The sequence below is a fragment of the Crotalus tigris genome, unplaced genomic scaffold (assembly GCF_016545835.1).
Source record: "Crotalus tigris isolate CLP2741 ecotype Arizona unplaced genomic scaffold, ASM1654583v1 scf7180000017753.6788120, whole genome shotgun sequence".
In the NCBI taxonomy this organism is placed as follows: domain Eukaryota; kingdom Metazoa; phylum Chordata; class Lepidosauria; order Squamata; family Viperidae; genus Crotalus; species Crotalus tigris.
In genome coordinates, this window is record NW_024096615.1 from 721,260 (window position 1) to 739,453 (window position 18,194).

The 18,194-nt window shown below is 38.0% G+C and overlaps 1 protein-coding gene across 9 annotated transcripts in view; it reads left to right on the forward strand.

Annotated features, from left to right (window-relative positions):
• Positions 1-891: 891 nt before the first annotated feature.
• Positions 892-18,194, forward strand: part of MGAT4A (alpha-1,3-mannosyl-glycoprotein 4-beta-N-acetylglucosaminyltransferase A) — a 94,122-nt gene continuing 76,819 nt past the window's right edge. For 5 of the 9 annotated variants that reach the window (XR_005556384.1, XR_005556385.1, XR_005556386.1 and 2 more), the window contains exons 1-2: positions 895-1,100; positions 12,061-12,363. Coding sequence is in view for 6 of the 9 variants with exons in the window: in XM_039340616.1 (XP_039196550.1) it covers positions 12,270-12,363 (94 nt within the window). In the remaining 3 variants the exon portion in view is untranslated. Of the gene's footprint in view, positions 1,101-12,060; positions 12,364-18,194 lie in introns of all 9 variants that reach the window. The other 4 variants (XM_039340612.1, XM_039340614.1, XM_039340615.1 and 1 more) reach the window with 3 other exon arrangements.

Below are 18,194 nucleotides of genomic sequence, written 5' to 3' on the forward strand. Positions count from 1 at the left end.
AGAACTTTTAAAAAGACCTCTAAAAAGTGCTTAGAAGAATAACTATGTGTGCCTTCAGGTAATATAGAAGCTATAATCTGGCTATAAAGAAGTTTTAGATGATGTGTCATTGTTTTCTATTTCTAGCAACCACCTTTTCTCCATGATGGTATTTTAGGTCTTCCAATGTCACACTCATCCCCACCCTAACTGAATCCATCCAAGTTGTTGCTGCTCATCCTCTTTTCTGTCCTTTCATCTTTCCAGCATTAGAGCCTTTTCCAAGGAGCTTAGCTTTTTTTGTTCTAAGACAAAACCTTTATTATCTGGTTTTCTTAAATTTTATTCCAAACGATTATTTTAGATTCAAACAGATCTTTCAAATAATGAATTTAGCAGAACTAATTGCTTTAGTTGGCCCAGAGAACTTGAAAGCAAAAGTGTCGTTTTTTCTTTCTTTCTTGGGTAGGATTACAATTGTTTCAACAGAGCCCTCAGAACAGAGTATTGCGTAAAAACAGCTGAAAAAGGAAAAGCAACCTGCATTTCAGAAAAAGATCAAGGATGTTAAGATGAACTATTACTAGTAGTTATCCGTTTGCTATCGCTGTGGTCTGTTCCCCAAATATGCTTTTGTGTATAGACTGGGTGGAATTAAAAGCGAGGAAACAGTACCGTTTTACGCACTCTTACGTGAGAGTAAGATCAAGCGAACGCAGCAAACAACACTTCCAAAACCACTACTTTCCACAACCCTGCACCTCCACCGAAAAGAAAACAAAGCTCGCGAGACTTGTATATAAGGCCTGGGTTGGGGACTGACATCTTCTTAGACCATCAGTTGCAAAGGACCATACAAGCAAAGATTGTTAATTGGTGACTTTTGCGGCTTGTCTTGGCCAATGGCAGCGCGAGTAAGTGAAGGGAGGCGGGTACTCCCAGCCTAGCCGGGGAGGCTCGTGGTGCCTGAAGTCAACTATTGCCCTGGGAGGGGTTTTTCTCCTGCACTGCATCCAGAAGGTAGTCTCTCGGGTGACGGCGACGTTAACTGCGAGCGGGGTTTCCGTCGCAATTGCTCGTGCTGGAGTCCCGGTGCGGGAGCGGCGATTCTGCGGTCCAAGGTGAGCGTCGTAAAGGAGAGGACGGAGTAGCGCCCCAATGTAGCTGTTTCTACTCCGGGCTGTGGTGGTGGTGGTGGTGGTGGGGTTGCTTTCACCTGAGGGAGCGATGCTGGCTACGGAGGCCTTGGAATGACTTGGCGGAGGTTGGAGAGAAGCTTGCAGGGCATCTGCCCCGAATGACAGCCTCGGGTGATGGTTGCAACCGGGGCGGGTGGCAAATATGAGGGACGGAGGGAAAGCGGGGGGGGGGGGGGCTACAGGCCGGGTGATAGTTCTGGCCGCGGTAGCCTCTTCTGTCTCGCCGTGAGAACGTCCGCGGATCGACTTTGGAGTAAATATATCGCTCACTGTGGCAGTTCGGGTTTTTTTCTTCTTTCACGCGTCCGGATAGATACAGGTAGGAAAGAGAAGAGGCGGGAAGTAAGCAGTGGGAGGATGGTCGGAGGTTATGAGAGGGAGCTGCGTATCTGCTTGCCAATGAGGGCGCGCGGGAAACTCGCGTGCCGTGGGACTGCTGTTCTCCCGTTGCTGTGTTTCAGAGGAAGGGCGGACTGGCGCCGAGTCTGCTGTACGTCCGACTGCGACATGTGGGACTTCCCCTCCAAAAGATGGGTGATAGCGGGGAGATATTTTTGTGGCACCGCGTGAGTGGTGTGTAGCCTGGGAAATGGCAGTCTTGTCAGTGGGATGTCACCCCCTTCCCCTTTCCACACAAGCAGGTTTAGGAGAGAGTGTTGCTGTGGATCTGTATAAAATCTGCGTAAAGTATGGAAAACCGAGGCGGAATTACACTCGCGGCCGCAAGAAAGCGGCTATATTAAGTTCTTGGGTACGGAAACGTGAAGAAATACGTGTGGTTGAGACAGTCACTTTCTGTAAGTGCAAGAGCAAAACTTCAAATCAGTATAAACAGAGTAAAACCATTTAATGAAAAATACTTGGGAATTATGTACCCAGGATTTAGATTATTTTTGCTCTGCATTTTCATCTAAAAGTAGCTAAAAGGATTTATTTAAAACAATACTTAAGGTATCCATTACTTTGCTTGATAATACACTGTCTGAAAATGTTAGTTGTCCATTTTCCTAATGTTCTTGCAGCTCTGTGCCAAATCTGCCTATTTATTTGTTGCATTTATATATTTGTTTTTACAGAGTTATCCTGGGCAATTAGCTCAAAGTTACCCAGTAACTTTTGTAGTTGCCCAATCCTAATTGACCACACTGGCACTTTTTTATAGTTATGTCTCTATAATAGTTTCTAGTGCCTATATTATATTAACTTTATTTGTAGGAGTATGTAACTTATTAAATTAGACCATAACTTTATTCAGGTATAATTTTAATAATAGTAACAAAGAGGTAGAGAGCAGCATAAATAATTTGAATAACAATATGATCTCTTTGTCAAAAGTCAGTATTCCTAGGCATATAGTGATGTCACAAAAATTTCAAAACTAGGTCAGTTGTATGATATTATGAAGTGCACAATGTCACTTGCTCTTTTATTCTCCTTTAGATATATCTTTTTACTTATATACACACAAAGAGACACACTTTTACATACGGTGCATTCAGAAAGTATTCAGACCCCCTTCACTTTTGTATTCATTGTACTCCATAATGAGTGTAAATTAAATGTAAACTATTTTAGAAATGTCTGTACATTTATTAAAAAGAAAAAACTGAAATATCACATTGGCATAAGTGTTCAGAACCTTCACTCAGTACTTTGTTGAAGCACCTTTGGCAGCAGTTACAGGCTCAAGTCTTTTTGGATATGATGTGACAAACTTTGCACACCTGGATTGGGGGATTTTCTGCCATTCTTTCTTGCAAATTGTCTCAAACTCAGTCAGGTTGGATAGTGACATCATGGACAGCCATTTTCAGGTTCCTCCAGAGATGTTCAATAGGGTTCAAGTCAGGGCTCTGGATGGACTCCTGTGTTGTCTTGGCTGTGTGCTTAGGATCGTTGTCATGTTGGAAAGTGAACCTTCCGCCCAGTCTGAAGTCCCGAGCATTGTGGAACAGGTTTTCAGTGAGGATATCCCTGCACTTTGCTCCATTCAGTTTTCCCTCAACCCTGACCAGTCACCCAGTTCCTACTGCTGAAAAACACCCCCAGATCATGCTGCTGCTGTCACCATGCTTCACTGTTGGGATGGTATTGGGCAAATGATGAGTGGTGCCTGGTTTCCTCCAGACATAAGGTTTAGAATTGAGGCCAAACAGTTCAATATTGGTTTCCTCAGACCAGAAAATTTTGTTCCTCACAGTCTGAGAGTCCTTCAGGTGCTTTTTTGCAAACTTCAAGTGGACTTTCATGTATTTTTCACTGAGGAGAGTCTTCCATTTAGCCACTCTGTCATAAAGCCCAGATTGGTGGAAGGCTGCAGTGATGGTTGTCCTTCTGGAACTCTGTCCCACCTCTACACAGTATCTCTGGAGCTCAGTCAGAGTGACCATTGAGTTCTTGGTCACCTTTCTGGCTAAGGCCCTTCTGCCCCGATTGCTCAGTTTGACCAGGCAACCAGCTGTTGGAAGAAGCCTGGTTGTGCCAAACTTCTTCCATTTGTAGAATTATGGAGGCCACTATGCTCTTAGGAACCTTCAACGTAGCAGAAATTTAAATTTTGTTAGCCTTCCCCAGATCTGTGCCTTGCAATAATCCTATCTCTGAGCTCTGCAGGCAGTTCCTTTGACCTCATGGCTTTTGCTCTGCTACAGTATGCATTGTCAGCTGTGAGGCCTTCTATAGAGAGATGTGTGCCTTTCCAAATCATGTCCAATCAATTTAATTTATCATAGATCAACTGCAATCAATGTCAGCAACAATCAAGAGAACTGGGAGCACCTGAACTAAATTTCATATGTTGCAAAGGGTCTGAATACTTATGCCAATGTGATATTTCAATTTTTTCCTTTTAATAAATTTACAGACTTTTCTAAAATTCTGTTTACACTTTGCCTTTATGGGATACTGAGTGTAGATTAATGAGAAAAAATGAATTTCAACAACTGTAGATCTGTAGCACAGGCTGCAGCATAACAAAATTGATAAAAGTGAAGGGGATCTGAATATTTTCTGAATGAACTATATATAAAATAATTTCTGATGCCTGTATTGTATTAACTTTCTTGTAGAAGTATGCAGTTCATTAAACTCTAAATTTATTCCAACATTATATATAACAGACAGACAAACACACCTATGAATAAAGACAAGGTTGTAATACATTTGAGCGCTATTGGTTTTTTTCAAAGACACTTTAAAGACAGTTTTTTTTTAAAAAAAACACTGACTATGTAAATAGAGGGAAGTCACCATAATAGGAGTTATTTGCATTTGAAAACTAATCCAGCACATTCTTCATGATAGCTATAGTAGAGATGTAGCACTAAAAGCTCAGTCAGAAGGGTTTGTCTTAGATTAAGAATATTAAACTCAAGCCTCTGTTACATTGTTCTTGTGCTACACTTTCCATTCCACTCCAATGCTACTTTAGATTGCAGTTCTAAACTTTATTTGGACCCTGTTGAATACAATAGCATTACTAAATTATCCTGAATAATTGGATCTTGTTTACATAAAAACACCTGTGCACTATATGTATTTGGAAAGTAATATACTTTTAGTCTTTATGATAAGATAAGATAAGATAAGATAAGATAAGATAACCTTTATTGTCATTTTTTTTCTGTGAACCCACTGGCACACATTAAAAAATGAAATTCTGATGCCTGCTCTCAAGAGAAAAGAATATGTTATTTAATAATACTGGTCCAGGTTTTTTTTTTTTTTTGCAGGAAGTGGGAGAAAAGCTTAAATACATGAAGACAAATTTCAGTGCTATTGACCTTATAGGAGGACAGTTGTGTTAGTCTATGGTGGTTAAAATACATCAGAATTCTGGTCGCACCTTTTCTGACTAAAAAATTTTGTTAAAAGGCATACATTATTGAACAAAGGGCATTGCAGTTCTTGAAAGCATATGCCTTTTGATAAAATTTAATAATCAGAAAAGATGCTACCAGACTCCTTTGGATATTTTTCAACACTATTTTTTTCCCCAAATTTTATTAAATGTACATTTAAAAACAGAAGTGGACATGATTCAACTTCCCTGGCTACAACACTGCTATTAGTATTACCTTATGTTACAGAAAGAAAAACAGAAACTTAAAATACATTCTATAACAGGACAGAGTATAACAAACTGTACATATAACATCTGTAAATGTTTTGGTAAACCATCTTTCAGTCGTCAACGTTGTATTTACATATCTTTCAGTTGTGTCCTAATATAGGTGTTAATAAGTCCTTACGATATCAAGTAATCAATCGATAATCATCTCAGCGATCCTCCTTATCTCTAATCAATCGTACAAATTTTTCCAAATTTCATAATACTCCGTTTCAGTTTTACTTTTAATCTCTAGAGTTAACCTGTCCATTTCAGTGCAGGATAAGATTTTATTTATTATTTCTTCAGTGGGGATTTCCTTTCTTTTCCATTTTTGGCGTATTATAATCTTGCTGCGGTTAAAATATGCAATAGTAAGTAGAAAGATGCTTTGCTGAGTTTATCATTAATAATCCCTAATAAGAAGGTTTCTGGTTTTAAATCATTTTTTTGTAATAGTATTTCTTCCAGCCAATTTTTTATCTGATGCCAAAAATTTTGCGCTTTTGAACATTTCCACCACATGTGATAGTAAGTCCCTGGAAGCCTTCTACATTTCCAGCATGTCGGTGAGGTTTTTTTATCTATTTTTGCTAGCCTTGTAGGAGGAAGGTGCCATCTATAAAATATCTTGTATAGATTTTCTTTATATGAGTTGGCTAGCGTTAAGCTCCTGTTTCTATCCCATAATGATTGCCAATTATCTAGGTCAATACTGTAACCGAAATTTTTACTCCAGATCAACATTGTTTCTTTTACTCGTTCCTCTAACAAATCTTGTTCTAATAAATATTGATATATCTTTTTTATCATTTGATCTTCTGTTCCTAGAAGGATTTTATCTAATTGTGTATGCTCTAATTTTATCCCTGGTTCTTTTTTGTCTTTTCTGTATCACGACTAATTTTGTAAGTATGCCCACCATTCCAACTCTATACCATCTTCTAATAACCTTTTCCTTGTTTTCAGGTCTCCATTCTCATCTAAGATATCTTTATATGTGATGATGTTTTTCAACACTATTAACCCCATTGAGTTAAAATATGTATCTATGGGAAAAACATATTCCTTGCCCTGTAGTATTACAATTAGCATTTTAAAACAGATATATTAAAAATAATGTTTGCTTAACAATTCCCTGCATGCCTGCTGTATGGTCATATTTAATTATATTTGAGGGACAAATAAAATAGCTAGAGAAGTTTAAAAACAAAATAACAAAAACATAACTACTATAAATCTCCTAATTGAACAGTGAGAGTAAAATCTAGTTGGGGAAAAAAACCTGCTCATCTTGTGTTTTGCCAACCATAAGAGTAATAGTTATGCCTCAACCAGTATTAGATTTGCTGTCACTATTGGTCTTATACATTTAATTGTTTAATAATCTTGATCGTTTATTTTCCCTGGAGTTGATTTATATTTTACTTATATTTTATTGTCAGTGTTTTACATACTGAAACTGACACTCTTTGCAGATTATTTATTATTTTCTATTTAAGGATTTTGAAGTACAAAAACAAATGGACAGAACATCTTAAGTATGAATCATTCTGGCATAAATGATATTACCAGCATTTTTCTGGCTTGTTTTTCCTCATTTTGTTTCCTTTTAGTTCTTTGCTTATTAAAAACAAGGCAGTTTTTCAAACCTGTAAATGAAGCTAGAAATGAAATTGGTTGCAGGCACAGCCTGGAGAGTTTTGAAGGAATTGATGGTGGGGGGAGGCGGTTTAGAAAAATGGCTGCTCAAATGCTGAAAATGACTTGGACCATGGTCTTCTCCATCTGCAAAATCAAAGTGGAACTGCTCCATGGAGGAACTGGGTTTTCCAAAAGACCATCTTGATTTGCTGCTGGGATGGGCGATGGCTCTCAAAATTCTGAGGAGTCCTTGGTGCTCTCTGAGCTTGGTTGTTTTCTTGCAGACTTCTCATTACCCAAACTAGGTACCATCATCAGCACTGATGATGTTACCTAGTTGGGTAATGAAAAGTCTGCAAGAAAACAACCAAGCACAGAGAGTACTAAGGACCCCTCTTTTCAATTCTGAGCTACAAATATTTTGCTTTATTGGTTTCCAAATTCTAGGTTCTAATGAGAGTTAAGCTAGTTCTTTTAACTATAAATTCCATTTTTGCCATTTAAATGATTTCTAGACCTTCTGTATTAATGCAGGAATAGTTTTCCAAGGCAACAATAATACAGATCTGGGGAAATCACCATAAAATCAATTGTTTTGTGGGGCAAGCTCCCACTAGTGAAAACCTCCTAGTAGAACTTAATTGTACTAAGCCTTAATATTAGGGTTATACTGTTCATTATTGTGATATATTGACTGATTCACCTTAGTGGTGGATAAGTATAAGACTGCAAAGAATCAACCCTAGTTTGTGAGAAATAGCATATTTTCAAAACTGGTGATGTTATTTTTACTGCAGTGTCATAAATGGTGATGTTATTAATATATGCGCTTTGGAACCATGTGGCATTTCTTTGCTACTGTTGACAAATTCTATTTTTGTTTGGCAAAAATGGCATGTTTTACTATGCCTGTGTACAGTCACATATGGATGAATTGCGGTTGCCTTAGAACTGCTGAGGAGATTCATAACAGAAAACAGATATTTGAATGAGTAACTGCTCATACACATAGACACAGATTTTATTCATGGAATGTATCAATATATCTAGAGTTTTTGTATCTCTTTTTCTCCAAGTTTCTAAAATTAGGCTGTAAGTTATCCTTAGCCTTTTCCTAATCTTTTTTGCATTTGGCTGGGTCCTTATGGTTTATTTTATTTTATTTTTTGTAGGCTACACTAGACAGGGAACTGGACTAGATGATCTGCAAATTTGATCCTGATTAACTAGCTGGCTGAAATGGGATCAAAATGCAATGGGAATGAAATGTTATTCTATTAACTTCAATAGGAGCTAACTTTAATTATGTTTGCATCAAGTCAGTCTAATTTTGTTTTCTGAAATTCTTCTTTCCTTTAGGAATGTTTCTAAACATTCGCTAGCCCTTTTCTATATCAGCACAGGTCTGTGAGCTTTTTTTGTGTGTGTGTGTTGACCAATGGGCAGATGCCACTGTGATTTTTCCAAAACTGGCCTATCCATGGAATTCTGTGTCCTCCCTTTCTATCCTTGCTATATGGAAGACTTTTAAAAAGACTTAAGAAGATAGCAAGGACAGTTTCTACTTGTACAACTGATTTCTCATCCACTGAAATAAAAAGTTTTCCCTCTGTTATGTGCTCCTGGCTACTTTCCTTCATGACCAGAGGCAAGCTCGCCTGATCAATAACCAGCCAAGACACAGTGAAGGCCTTTTGTTTTGTTTATTGCAATAAGTGGGAGAGAAGTTATCACAAAGCTTGGTTCTCTCCAAAGTTTCAACCCAAAATATTTCCTTCTTTATACAGCCCTGTCCCAGCTGCCACATCCCTCCTCTTTCCCCATTGGCGGAGGTACTATGAGGTTACATTCTTTCCGACCATCTACTACATATTTCCTGCTACATACTTGTAAAGATGCTAAGAAAAAGACTCAGGCATTTCTTGAGCAGAGGTGTGAAGCTGCAGGACACAGCTTGACAAACTCTGAGTTTATTGCTTCTTATATACTTTTTACATACATAGGCTTTTACATTAAATGCTGACATTTTACATTCATAAGTTTAACCTTTAGATGCTGACATAAAATTTCTTTATTGGAAAATTCCTTCATATAAGCAACTATTTTCTAGTAACATATTACCTGTTCAGAGACCAGGTAAAGACAAATACAGATAGATCAGAAGGAGAAAGAACTAACAGAGGCAGGAAGAGATAAGAGGGAACTTAAGCATATTATTTATTTAGGTAGGTAAGATATTAAGTCAAAAGGGGATGATCTTTTGGCTGCTTCCTTGGGACAAAGGGTATCAAAAGGTTATGAGGTTTGTGGGAGGGAAAGCATGGCAGTTTGCTGCGCGTGCAGTTTTCCCCACACATACTAAATCACACATCACATGTACAATAATAATAAGAAAAAATAGATATTTAAAAAGCTATTTTGAGCTCTGTGGATATTTATGTCACCCTTTTAGAACAATAGATTCTTTTCTGTTTTTCAATTCAGTATGCCTTTCCTCTTATCTTATTCAGCTTGTTTTCCTGTTTTCAATTCCTTTTCCCACTCTAAGATCCAGCTAATTTTTGCCTACATGTTTCTCTTACATCCTTTCTTTATGCTATTCTTTCCTGTTTCCCATCTATCATAATTGCTTCTCCACTCAGTAAATTTCCACTGCAGCAAATTCAATTTTAAATTTCTCTTTCAATATTAAATTTCTGAAGACCTTTCCTTTACTTCTATCATCTCTCAGCTTTCTGAACCTGCTATGTGTCTGCTATAAACACAACATAAACCATTTGTAATCAGAGTAGCCTGGCTGGATGCTGGGAAATGAAAGTTCATGGCCCTTCTCAGCCTTTTTAACGTTTTAAAAAAATGAGTGGGTAGGAGAAATTTGATTGGCTGAATGAAGACTCTTCTTCCATATGTAGGAAGTCATTTCCTAAAGAAGGAAATATTTTGGGGGATATTAAAAATGCAGAATATTATATTTCCCCAAAGAAATAATAGAAAATCTTAGGCAGAAACACCCCACCCCCCAAGTCTCTCTATCCAAAGCAGAAACTGGCTTTTAGAAATTCAGATTTGGCAATTCATTGAGGAAGACTAGATCCAGGAACCTTGGAGCTGATGGAATTAGAAAGTCAAAGACCCTTAAAATCTGCATTCCCCACCCAAAATCTAAAGATATGACCTTTAGGGCCCATCACTCTTAGAATACAAAAAGGGCACACTGAAGCTCAGGTCAAAGTTCATTACACAGGAACAGAAACAACCTCAAACAGGAACAAATCCAAACACAATCCCCCCCCAAAGTATAAAAACCCACCTACTCCCAGCTCCATTTTGTCAGCCACCCTAGAAACATGCTGCTGTCACTGAATTTTTTGGCAACTAAATAAACTGAACCTTCTTTCCTAAGCAATTTCCATTTTGTTTATTCCTGGCTTGGACTCAACCCTGATGAAGATTTTTCTTTCAACACATATCAGCATATGGCAATCTGGATCACACCTATAGAAGGACTGCCTCTGGGAAGGAATGGAAGCTACCTGAGTTTTTCAAGGATTCTTCAAATGAATCATTTACTTGGGATAGGGGGTTGAGAATGTCCCCCACCAAAACAAATGCAGAATAGAGTAATATAGGAGCCTTAAGCAATAGGTGGAGAATAGTGTCATGAGGAAGGCATGCACATTTGTGTTTATTAAAGCACTCCATTACCACTTTAATGCACTGGGACAGAAAAGATGTTAGTTGTTTTACCTGTACTGGACTCTCATGTTCATTTTATTTTTTTAATGTTTTTCATGATTGTTTCCCCATAACCTTATTTAAAACTGAAATTATTAATTTATTAGGTCTCAACATTGTGTTTACATAACAAGCTTCGTTCTGAATATCTGACAAAATGCTAAAGCATCACAGTCATACTTAAATGAATGTTTAAACAATGACTTAGACTGCAAAAGTGTGAATGTTTGCAAAATAATGAAATTCACAGATTTAGATACTATCTCTTTCTGAGTAAAATGAAAGTTTTCAAAGTGTTTTATTTACTTTGCTATATTAAAATATAAAACTTACAATTTAGAAATAATTCAGACCCTTAGAAAAAGGGGGAAAAGACAGTCTTGAGGATAAGAGAAAATACCATGTTTGAGGATATCCAAATGAGGCTAAGATTAGATCATGGGGCATAAGTTCTGGAGAGATTCCCCAATTAAGTGTTCCTGCAGCTGTTCTGTTGATGCCCTTGCTATTCATTGCATATGTTAAAAAAACCAAACCAATCTTTTAAAAAAATCTTGTCAGTAAGCTGGTCCAATCAGATGTTGCCTCTGGTTCCTTTTATCACACTAGTGCTCTCACTGGCTTTATGTTCAGAGGCAGCATCTGATTGGGCCAGCTTGCTATTAGCATAATAAAAGAGGGTTTTTTTGTTAACTGCATGATGCACAGTTGCACCTTAACAGGCAAGCTAGTATAGTTCTTGCCATAGCAGACATGTTCTCCTGATCACTACTATATTATTTCCATGCCTTCTATGGCAAGAACCAGGGCTTTTTTTTTTTTTTTTTTTTTTGGTCATAGAATACCCAGAACAGAGTTCTGGCACCTTTTTTGGATGGAACCTTGTAGGATTGGCAAGGCAAGTTGTATGACATGTGTGAGTTCCAGCACCTTTTTTTTCTTCAAAAAAAGCACTGGCAAGAACTGTACTAGCTTACCTGTTAAGGTGCAGCTGTGCATCATGCAATTAACAAAAAACCCTCTTTTGTTATGCTAATAGCAAGCTGGCCCAATCAGATGCTGCCTCTGAACATAAAGCCATTGAGAGGTCTAGTGTGGTAAAAGGGACTGAGACTCAATGCCCTCCGTTTCCATGATCACTTGAGGCAATATCTGAAGCATTGTGTGAGGAGAAGACTATAGTGAGGATTATCACTTTAATGAATACTACTGTCACTTATTTTGGGCCTGGCAACATATATTGATATGAGCAATTGAGTAAATTTTTGGCAGGACCAAGAATCTGAATAGGTGATTATTCAGAGTTTTGTCTCTTAAAAGTAATATACTGCATTTGATTTACTGTTGATATCTCATATATGGTCTCATTCTGAAATTACTATTGTTTGTTCACAGAACATAACAGATTAAAGAATGACAACTCCATTCTACAACAACAAAACCTTCAGTAATACAATGTCTTTACCAGCTTTACAATGATTAGGAATGACTGTGTAACTGTCTACTACTGGCTAAACAGCATTCATTGGAATATTTGGTCTTAAAGGGACAACATTTGAATGTGGAACCTTGGTCAAATCTAAACAGTGTGATGTTGAAATGAGATGAGGCTCCGAAATGGAACTGTGGCCACTGCATTGATTTTCATCACATCTTTTCTCAGTTTATCATGGTATACAGCATGGCAGAATGGAAAAGGTAAGTCATATCTTTTATGAAAAGAGAGGGGGGAAAGGAAAACCAGTATAAATACATTTGAGAAGTTCCTCTTAGAGGTTTAGACTACAAGAAGCAATATAATGACATTTTTTTTCAGAGAACAGGGCTACTTAAAGTTCAAGATTAGCAGAAAACACAGTAAAGATACAGTGCTTGTTTGCATCTAAAAAAATAAAATCTAAAATTTAAATTTAGAAGGAAATAGTCTTGCAGATCCATAGCTTAGAGCTGTGTTGGTGAACCTATGGTACACGTGCCACACGTGCCACGCGGACCGTCCCAGAGGGAGGCGGGGCCAGGCTGTTCGCTTCAGCATCTCCACGTGCACCTGCTCTCTCGCTCTCTTTCTCTCTGCGCTGGGAGTAAGGGAGCAGCTGCAAGAGCTGGGCAAATCCGGGCTGGATGGTGGAGGCAGCTGCCTGCAAGAGTCCAGGTAAGCCTCATGAGCGATTTTGCGGGCCCCCCCCCCATGGCCGATCCGGACAGCAGAGGCCTTTTCCAAGCCTCTGGAGCTCGCATCCATGGCCGGGGATGATTTTGTGGCGTGCCAGCGGCCTAATCTGAGCTCTGGCGGGTGGGATGGTGGGCAGGAGGCTTGTTCTGCAGGGTGATCCGTGCGATGGGTTGGGGGAAAGAGGCGGCAGGGCGATCCGCGCGGCAGGTGGGGGGAAACGACAGTGACAGCGGCGATCTATGCAACAGATGGGGGAAAAGGTGGCAACGGCAGGGCAATATGCATGGCGAGTGGGGGGGAACCTGCCCCACTTATTTCACGGCCGCTTTCAGCCAAGCCGCATTGCAGCAGCATTGGGCGCAATACGCGAGGCGGCAAACAGCCACGTCACACTGAAACCGGCTGTTTGCCTCCTCCTGCCCAGTGCCGTTGCCATGAGGCCGCAGAACCAGCCAGGTGGCAGTAAGAAACTGGTATACCAGTTCCTTACCTCCGCCTGGCTTGTTCCGCGGCCTCATGGCAGTCGCATTGGACTCAACGCGTGAGTCGGTAAACAGCCACATCGCGCCAAAACCGAGGGGTCAGCAGGCTGTGGCTGCTGATGGACACAGTTGGCCCCCATGTGCTTGCTGTGTGCAGGGGGCCAATGGTGTCAGGCAGCAGTCGCCCCGGCTCCTGTCTCGCCTTGCCTTGCCCTGCGCCAATGGCACCCCTGCCCTGCCTCCCGCCTTGCCTCACCTCACCCTGCAGAACAAGCCTCCTGCCCACCATCCCACCCGCCAGAGACCCCCTGGATCTCCCCCAACCCTGCCTAGCCCCCACAGGCGTCCCTCTCCATGATCAACATCGAGGTGGCCATGCCCATCCAGTCTGCTGTGACCACTGCAGCCACGCCCACCCAATGTGCCATGCCCATCCGGCACCCAACGATACATAAGTGAGTTTTGGGTTGCAATTTGGGCACTATTGGTCCCTAAAAGGTTCGCCATCACTGGCTTAGAGTTTTCTTTAGACATATAGCAATAACGCTTAGATTTATATACTACTTCATAATGCTTTACATCACTCTCTGAGCAGTTTACAATGATATAATTTTGTCCCCAACACTTTACCAACCTCAGAAGGATGGAAGGCTGAGTCAACGATGACTGAGTCAGGACTGAACTCCTGGTTGTGGACAGAGTTAGTCTGTAATACTGCATTCTAACCACTGCTCCACATGGCTCCAATCATTGTTTGGAAAAAAAAAAGGCAAAAGACTATATAAAATTGTAAGGAAGTATTACTATATGAATTATGCTCATGACGTTCTGATAAGCATATATGGAAATATACCAATTACTGTTTTAGCTCTTATTCTATACCATAGCTGTGTACAATTTTTTAAAAATCCACATAGGATTGTAATACTTAATTCCATCCTGAACTACAGTGAATGTAGGAGAATATTTTTATGATCTATTTTCTTCTTTCTTTAACATGAGCTAATAGCTACAAAGATGATAGACAATATTCTTTTAAAGAAACTTGTTTGTGGTTTTTTAAATTATCAATATTGACCAATTCATAAAGAAAGGTTTCATATTTTTTATGACAATTATATGTGCTGTTGCCTGAATCAATTCTTCCAGAATCTTATTTATAAAAAAGTTTATAAGAATGATCATTACAATAATCTAACATATTCAAATTGGTGTTCTTTTTTTTTTAAATTTTTTTAATTTTTATTCATAATACAATTAAAACAACAATGGACAAACATGACATTCCAGAGTGAATTTTTCTATCAGTTCCTATCATAGAACAAAAATTTTATACATTGTTCTTAACCTCTATATAAACCTCATCTTTTATACAATACAATTATATATACAATTATATGTACAGTTATGTATATCTTTTAATTCTACCATTAGTTTGAAGTCCGAGCAGTTCTTAATTCATACCAGCGGTAAAATTTGCCCCAGATTTCGAAGTATTCGTGTTCCGTTTTGTCTTTCATAATCATTGTAAGCCTGTCCATCTCAGCACATATTAGAATTTTATGCAGGATCTCTTCTTCTGTTGGGGTTTCCTTGTTCCTCCAATTTTGAGCAAAAACCAGCCTAGAGGCCGTTAAAATGTGTAGCATTAAATAAAATACGCCTTTGTCATGTTTTTGCGTAGTTAAACCTAATAGAAAGAGTTCTGGTTTTGGTTCTACCGCTTGCTCTAATATTTCTTCCAACCATGTTTTAATCCTGTTCCAAAAATCACAAGCTCGCGTGCATTCCCACCACATATGATAGTAAGTTCCACTTTTCAAATTACATTTCCAACATTTAGGGGAAACATTGGTATACATTTTAGACAATCTTGTGGGTGGGAGATGCCATCTATAAAACATTTTGTAAAGGTTCTCTTTGTAAGAGGTGGCCAAAGTAAGCTTCTTGTTTCTTGCCCATAGTTCTTGCCATATATGCAGATCAAAATTAAGACCAAAATCCTTACTCCAATTCAACATAGTCACTTTTACTTGTTCCTCGTACGTTGCCTGATCTAGCAAATAGTAGTATAATTTTTTAATCATTTTATCCTCCGACCCCAAAATTATTTTATCCAATTCTATTGGTTCTAATTTAATACCTAACTCTTTTTTGTCTTTTCGATATCTTGCCTGCAGTTGCAGGTATGCCCACCATTCTAATTCTATCCCTTCATCGTGGATGGTTTTCCTGGATTTCAATTCCCCTCTTTCATCTAAGATATTTTTATATGTTATGATCTTGTCTAATTGAGTAAATTTTGGGTGTACATATATTTCTAACGGTGAGATCCAACTAGGTACTTGGGTATAATTTGGTTGCCAAATTTTTGTCCATACATCAATAAGAGCTTGCCTAATATAGTGACTTCGAAAATATTTATGTACTTTATATTTATGATCCCATAATATGGCATGCCATCCTATTTGTAGGTCATGGCCCTCCAGACACAATAGTCTCCTATTTTTTAGTAATATCCAATCTCTTACCCATACTAATGCTGCGGCCTGGTAATATTTCTCCAAGTCTGGAAGACCAAATCCCCCCCTTTCCTTTGAGTCCTGTAGTAATTTTAATTTAATCCTTGCTCTTTTTCCTTGCCAGATGAATTTACACATCATTTTGTTCAAATTTTGAAAAAATTTCTTGTCTAATTTTATAGGTATACATTAGAACAAAAATAAGATTTTTGGCAACACATTCATTTTAATGACCGCAATTCTGCCCATAAAAGAGAGCTGTAGGTTAGTCCAAATATCAAAGTCTTTTTGAATCTGTTCTATTAACTTATCATAGTTATCCCTTTTAAGCGTAGCGCATTTGGCAGTCAGTTGTATCCCTAAATATCTAATTTTATTTGTAATTTGAACACCAATTCTGTCAACCAATTCATTTTTCTGTATTTTAGTCATATTTTTGACAAGCATTTTAGTTTTTTCTTTATTTATTTTTAAACCTGCTATTTCCCCGTATCTATTCAATGTTTCCATCAGTCTAATCCCTGATTGTAGTGGTTCTTCAATAATAAAAACTAAATCATCTGCAAAGGCTTGTATTTTAAATGTCTCTTTCTTGATTTCTAGACCTTGGATCTGTTCATCTTACTCTGGTTTCTCTTCAGATCGTATAAATCTTTCGCCTTTTACAAATTGGTGTTCTTAAATGCGGTCCTAATGCATTGTATTATTAACTATTGCCATGCAAATCTTCGGAGATAAATAAGATTTGTGTAATCCACCTGTGGGGATTTTGCATTTTGTGATATCAGTACAATATTTGCAAATAAATATAAACCATCACAAGAACTTATGGGCAACAATGTCTTGGAGGGAATTGCTTTAGTACAATAAGGAATCTAAGTAATTCATTCCTGATTGTTGGCTTAAGTGCTAATAAAGAGAAAATATATGTTCCTTGTTACAATGAAGGTTGATTATTACAATATGTAATGTGTATTTCCCCTCCATTGACTGCATTAAAGTATATAAACATAACAAAACCAATAGCATAAACAGGATACTTTAGGAATAAAGGAAGAAGCAAATTCCCCTTGATATAGTTAACCATCAAGAATTAAATATATTTAATACTGGATTTCCAATAATAGAGTATACCATTCCTAGCTTGTACAATATGGTTCACTTCTAAGGTATAAAAATGGGATACTTGTTGTCTTTTTCATTGTAACAATGTTTTGGAAATGATTTTGTTTCTTCCAAGTTTTTGCAATTCCAGAATTTACCCAGATTAAAAAGCAAAGTAAATACTTCATTGCATATTTGACATATTAATTATATATGTTAAATATCTAAATTTAAATGGATGGATGCATGCATGCATACAAAAACAGAAAAATCAGGAGATTGTAAACTGTGCCTTTTTATTATTGATTATTACTCTTACTTTATTTCTTTTTAACATTACAATTTCTAGAAAGTAGAAAATCTGTTTTGACCAATGTAAGAGATGACAAATATCTTTACTTTCCCTACACTGCAGTATAAAGCAAGAAAAAAAAAATCTCTCTATTTTTCAGTTAGTTGAAAATTCATAGGAGATATATCAAAGGAAGGCTGGTTGTCATTAGTGACATGGTTTCAGGAGTCTTGATTCAAAATTATTCATTATGGCTTACCATCTAACCTTGTGCAAGCAAGCCCTACTGAGTTCAAGGTTATTTCTAAACAAATCTATATAGGATTGCAGCTCCCATTCATCTTCCCTGTGTTTCCTACTGTAGAAGAATGTTATTTCTTCTGAAAGTAGTATGTTGAATGCTTGAAAGTGAAATAGCTTTTTCCTTAAACTTTGTTGGATGTGAATAGAACTATGAAAGAAATAGGGGTCACTGATTTTTATTATACAGCAAATTGTAGATTAAGCCAGCCTTCCCACACTATGTGTATCTGAATAATAGAGAGAGAGGGAGGAAATGTATCACATTGCTTCAAGCAGAGCATTCAAATTAGGGACATATTGTATCACTCTCTTAGGAGTAGCTGGGACAGATGCTTTCCTTTTCACAAAACTGGGTTCCTAGAAGATATGGGTTCAGAATGTTGCCATCCTTTCCCTCTTTGCAGATAGTCCTCAGGTTATGACCACTTCTTCAATGATCAAAGTTATAATAAGTGATACTTATGACCAGTCCTTGATGTTTTGGCCATTGCTGCATGCTCCCAATTGTTATCGTAACCCAAAGGTTAGCTGTACCTTTATTCTTTTTTTGGCTTATCAGGACACTTGAAGACACTGAGTTCAGCATTTCTAATAAAATTTAAGGACCCTACTTGGTTTTCATAGAGATTCTTGGTAATAAAGTATTAGAGATT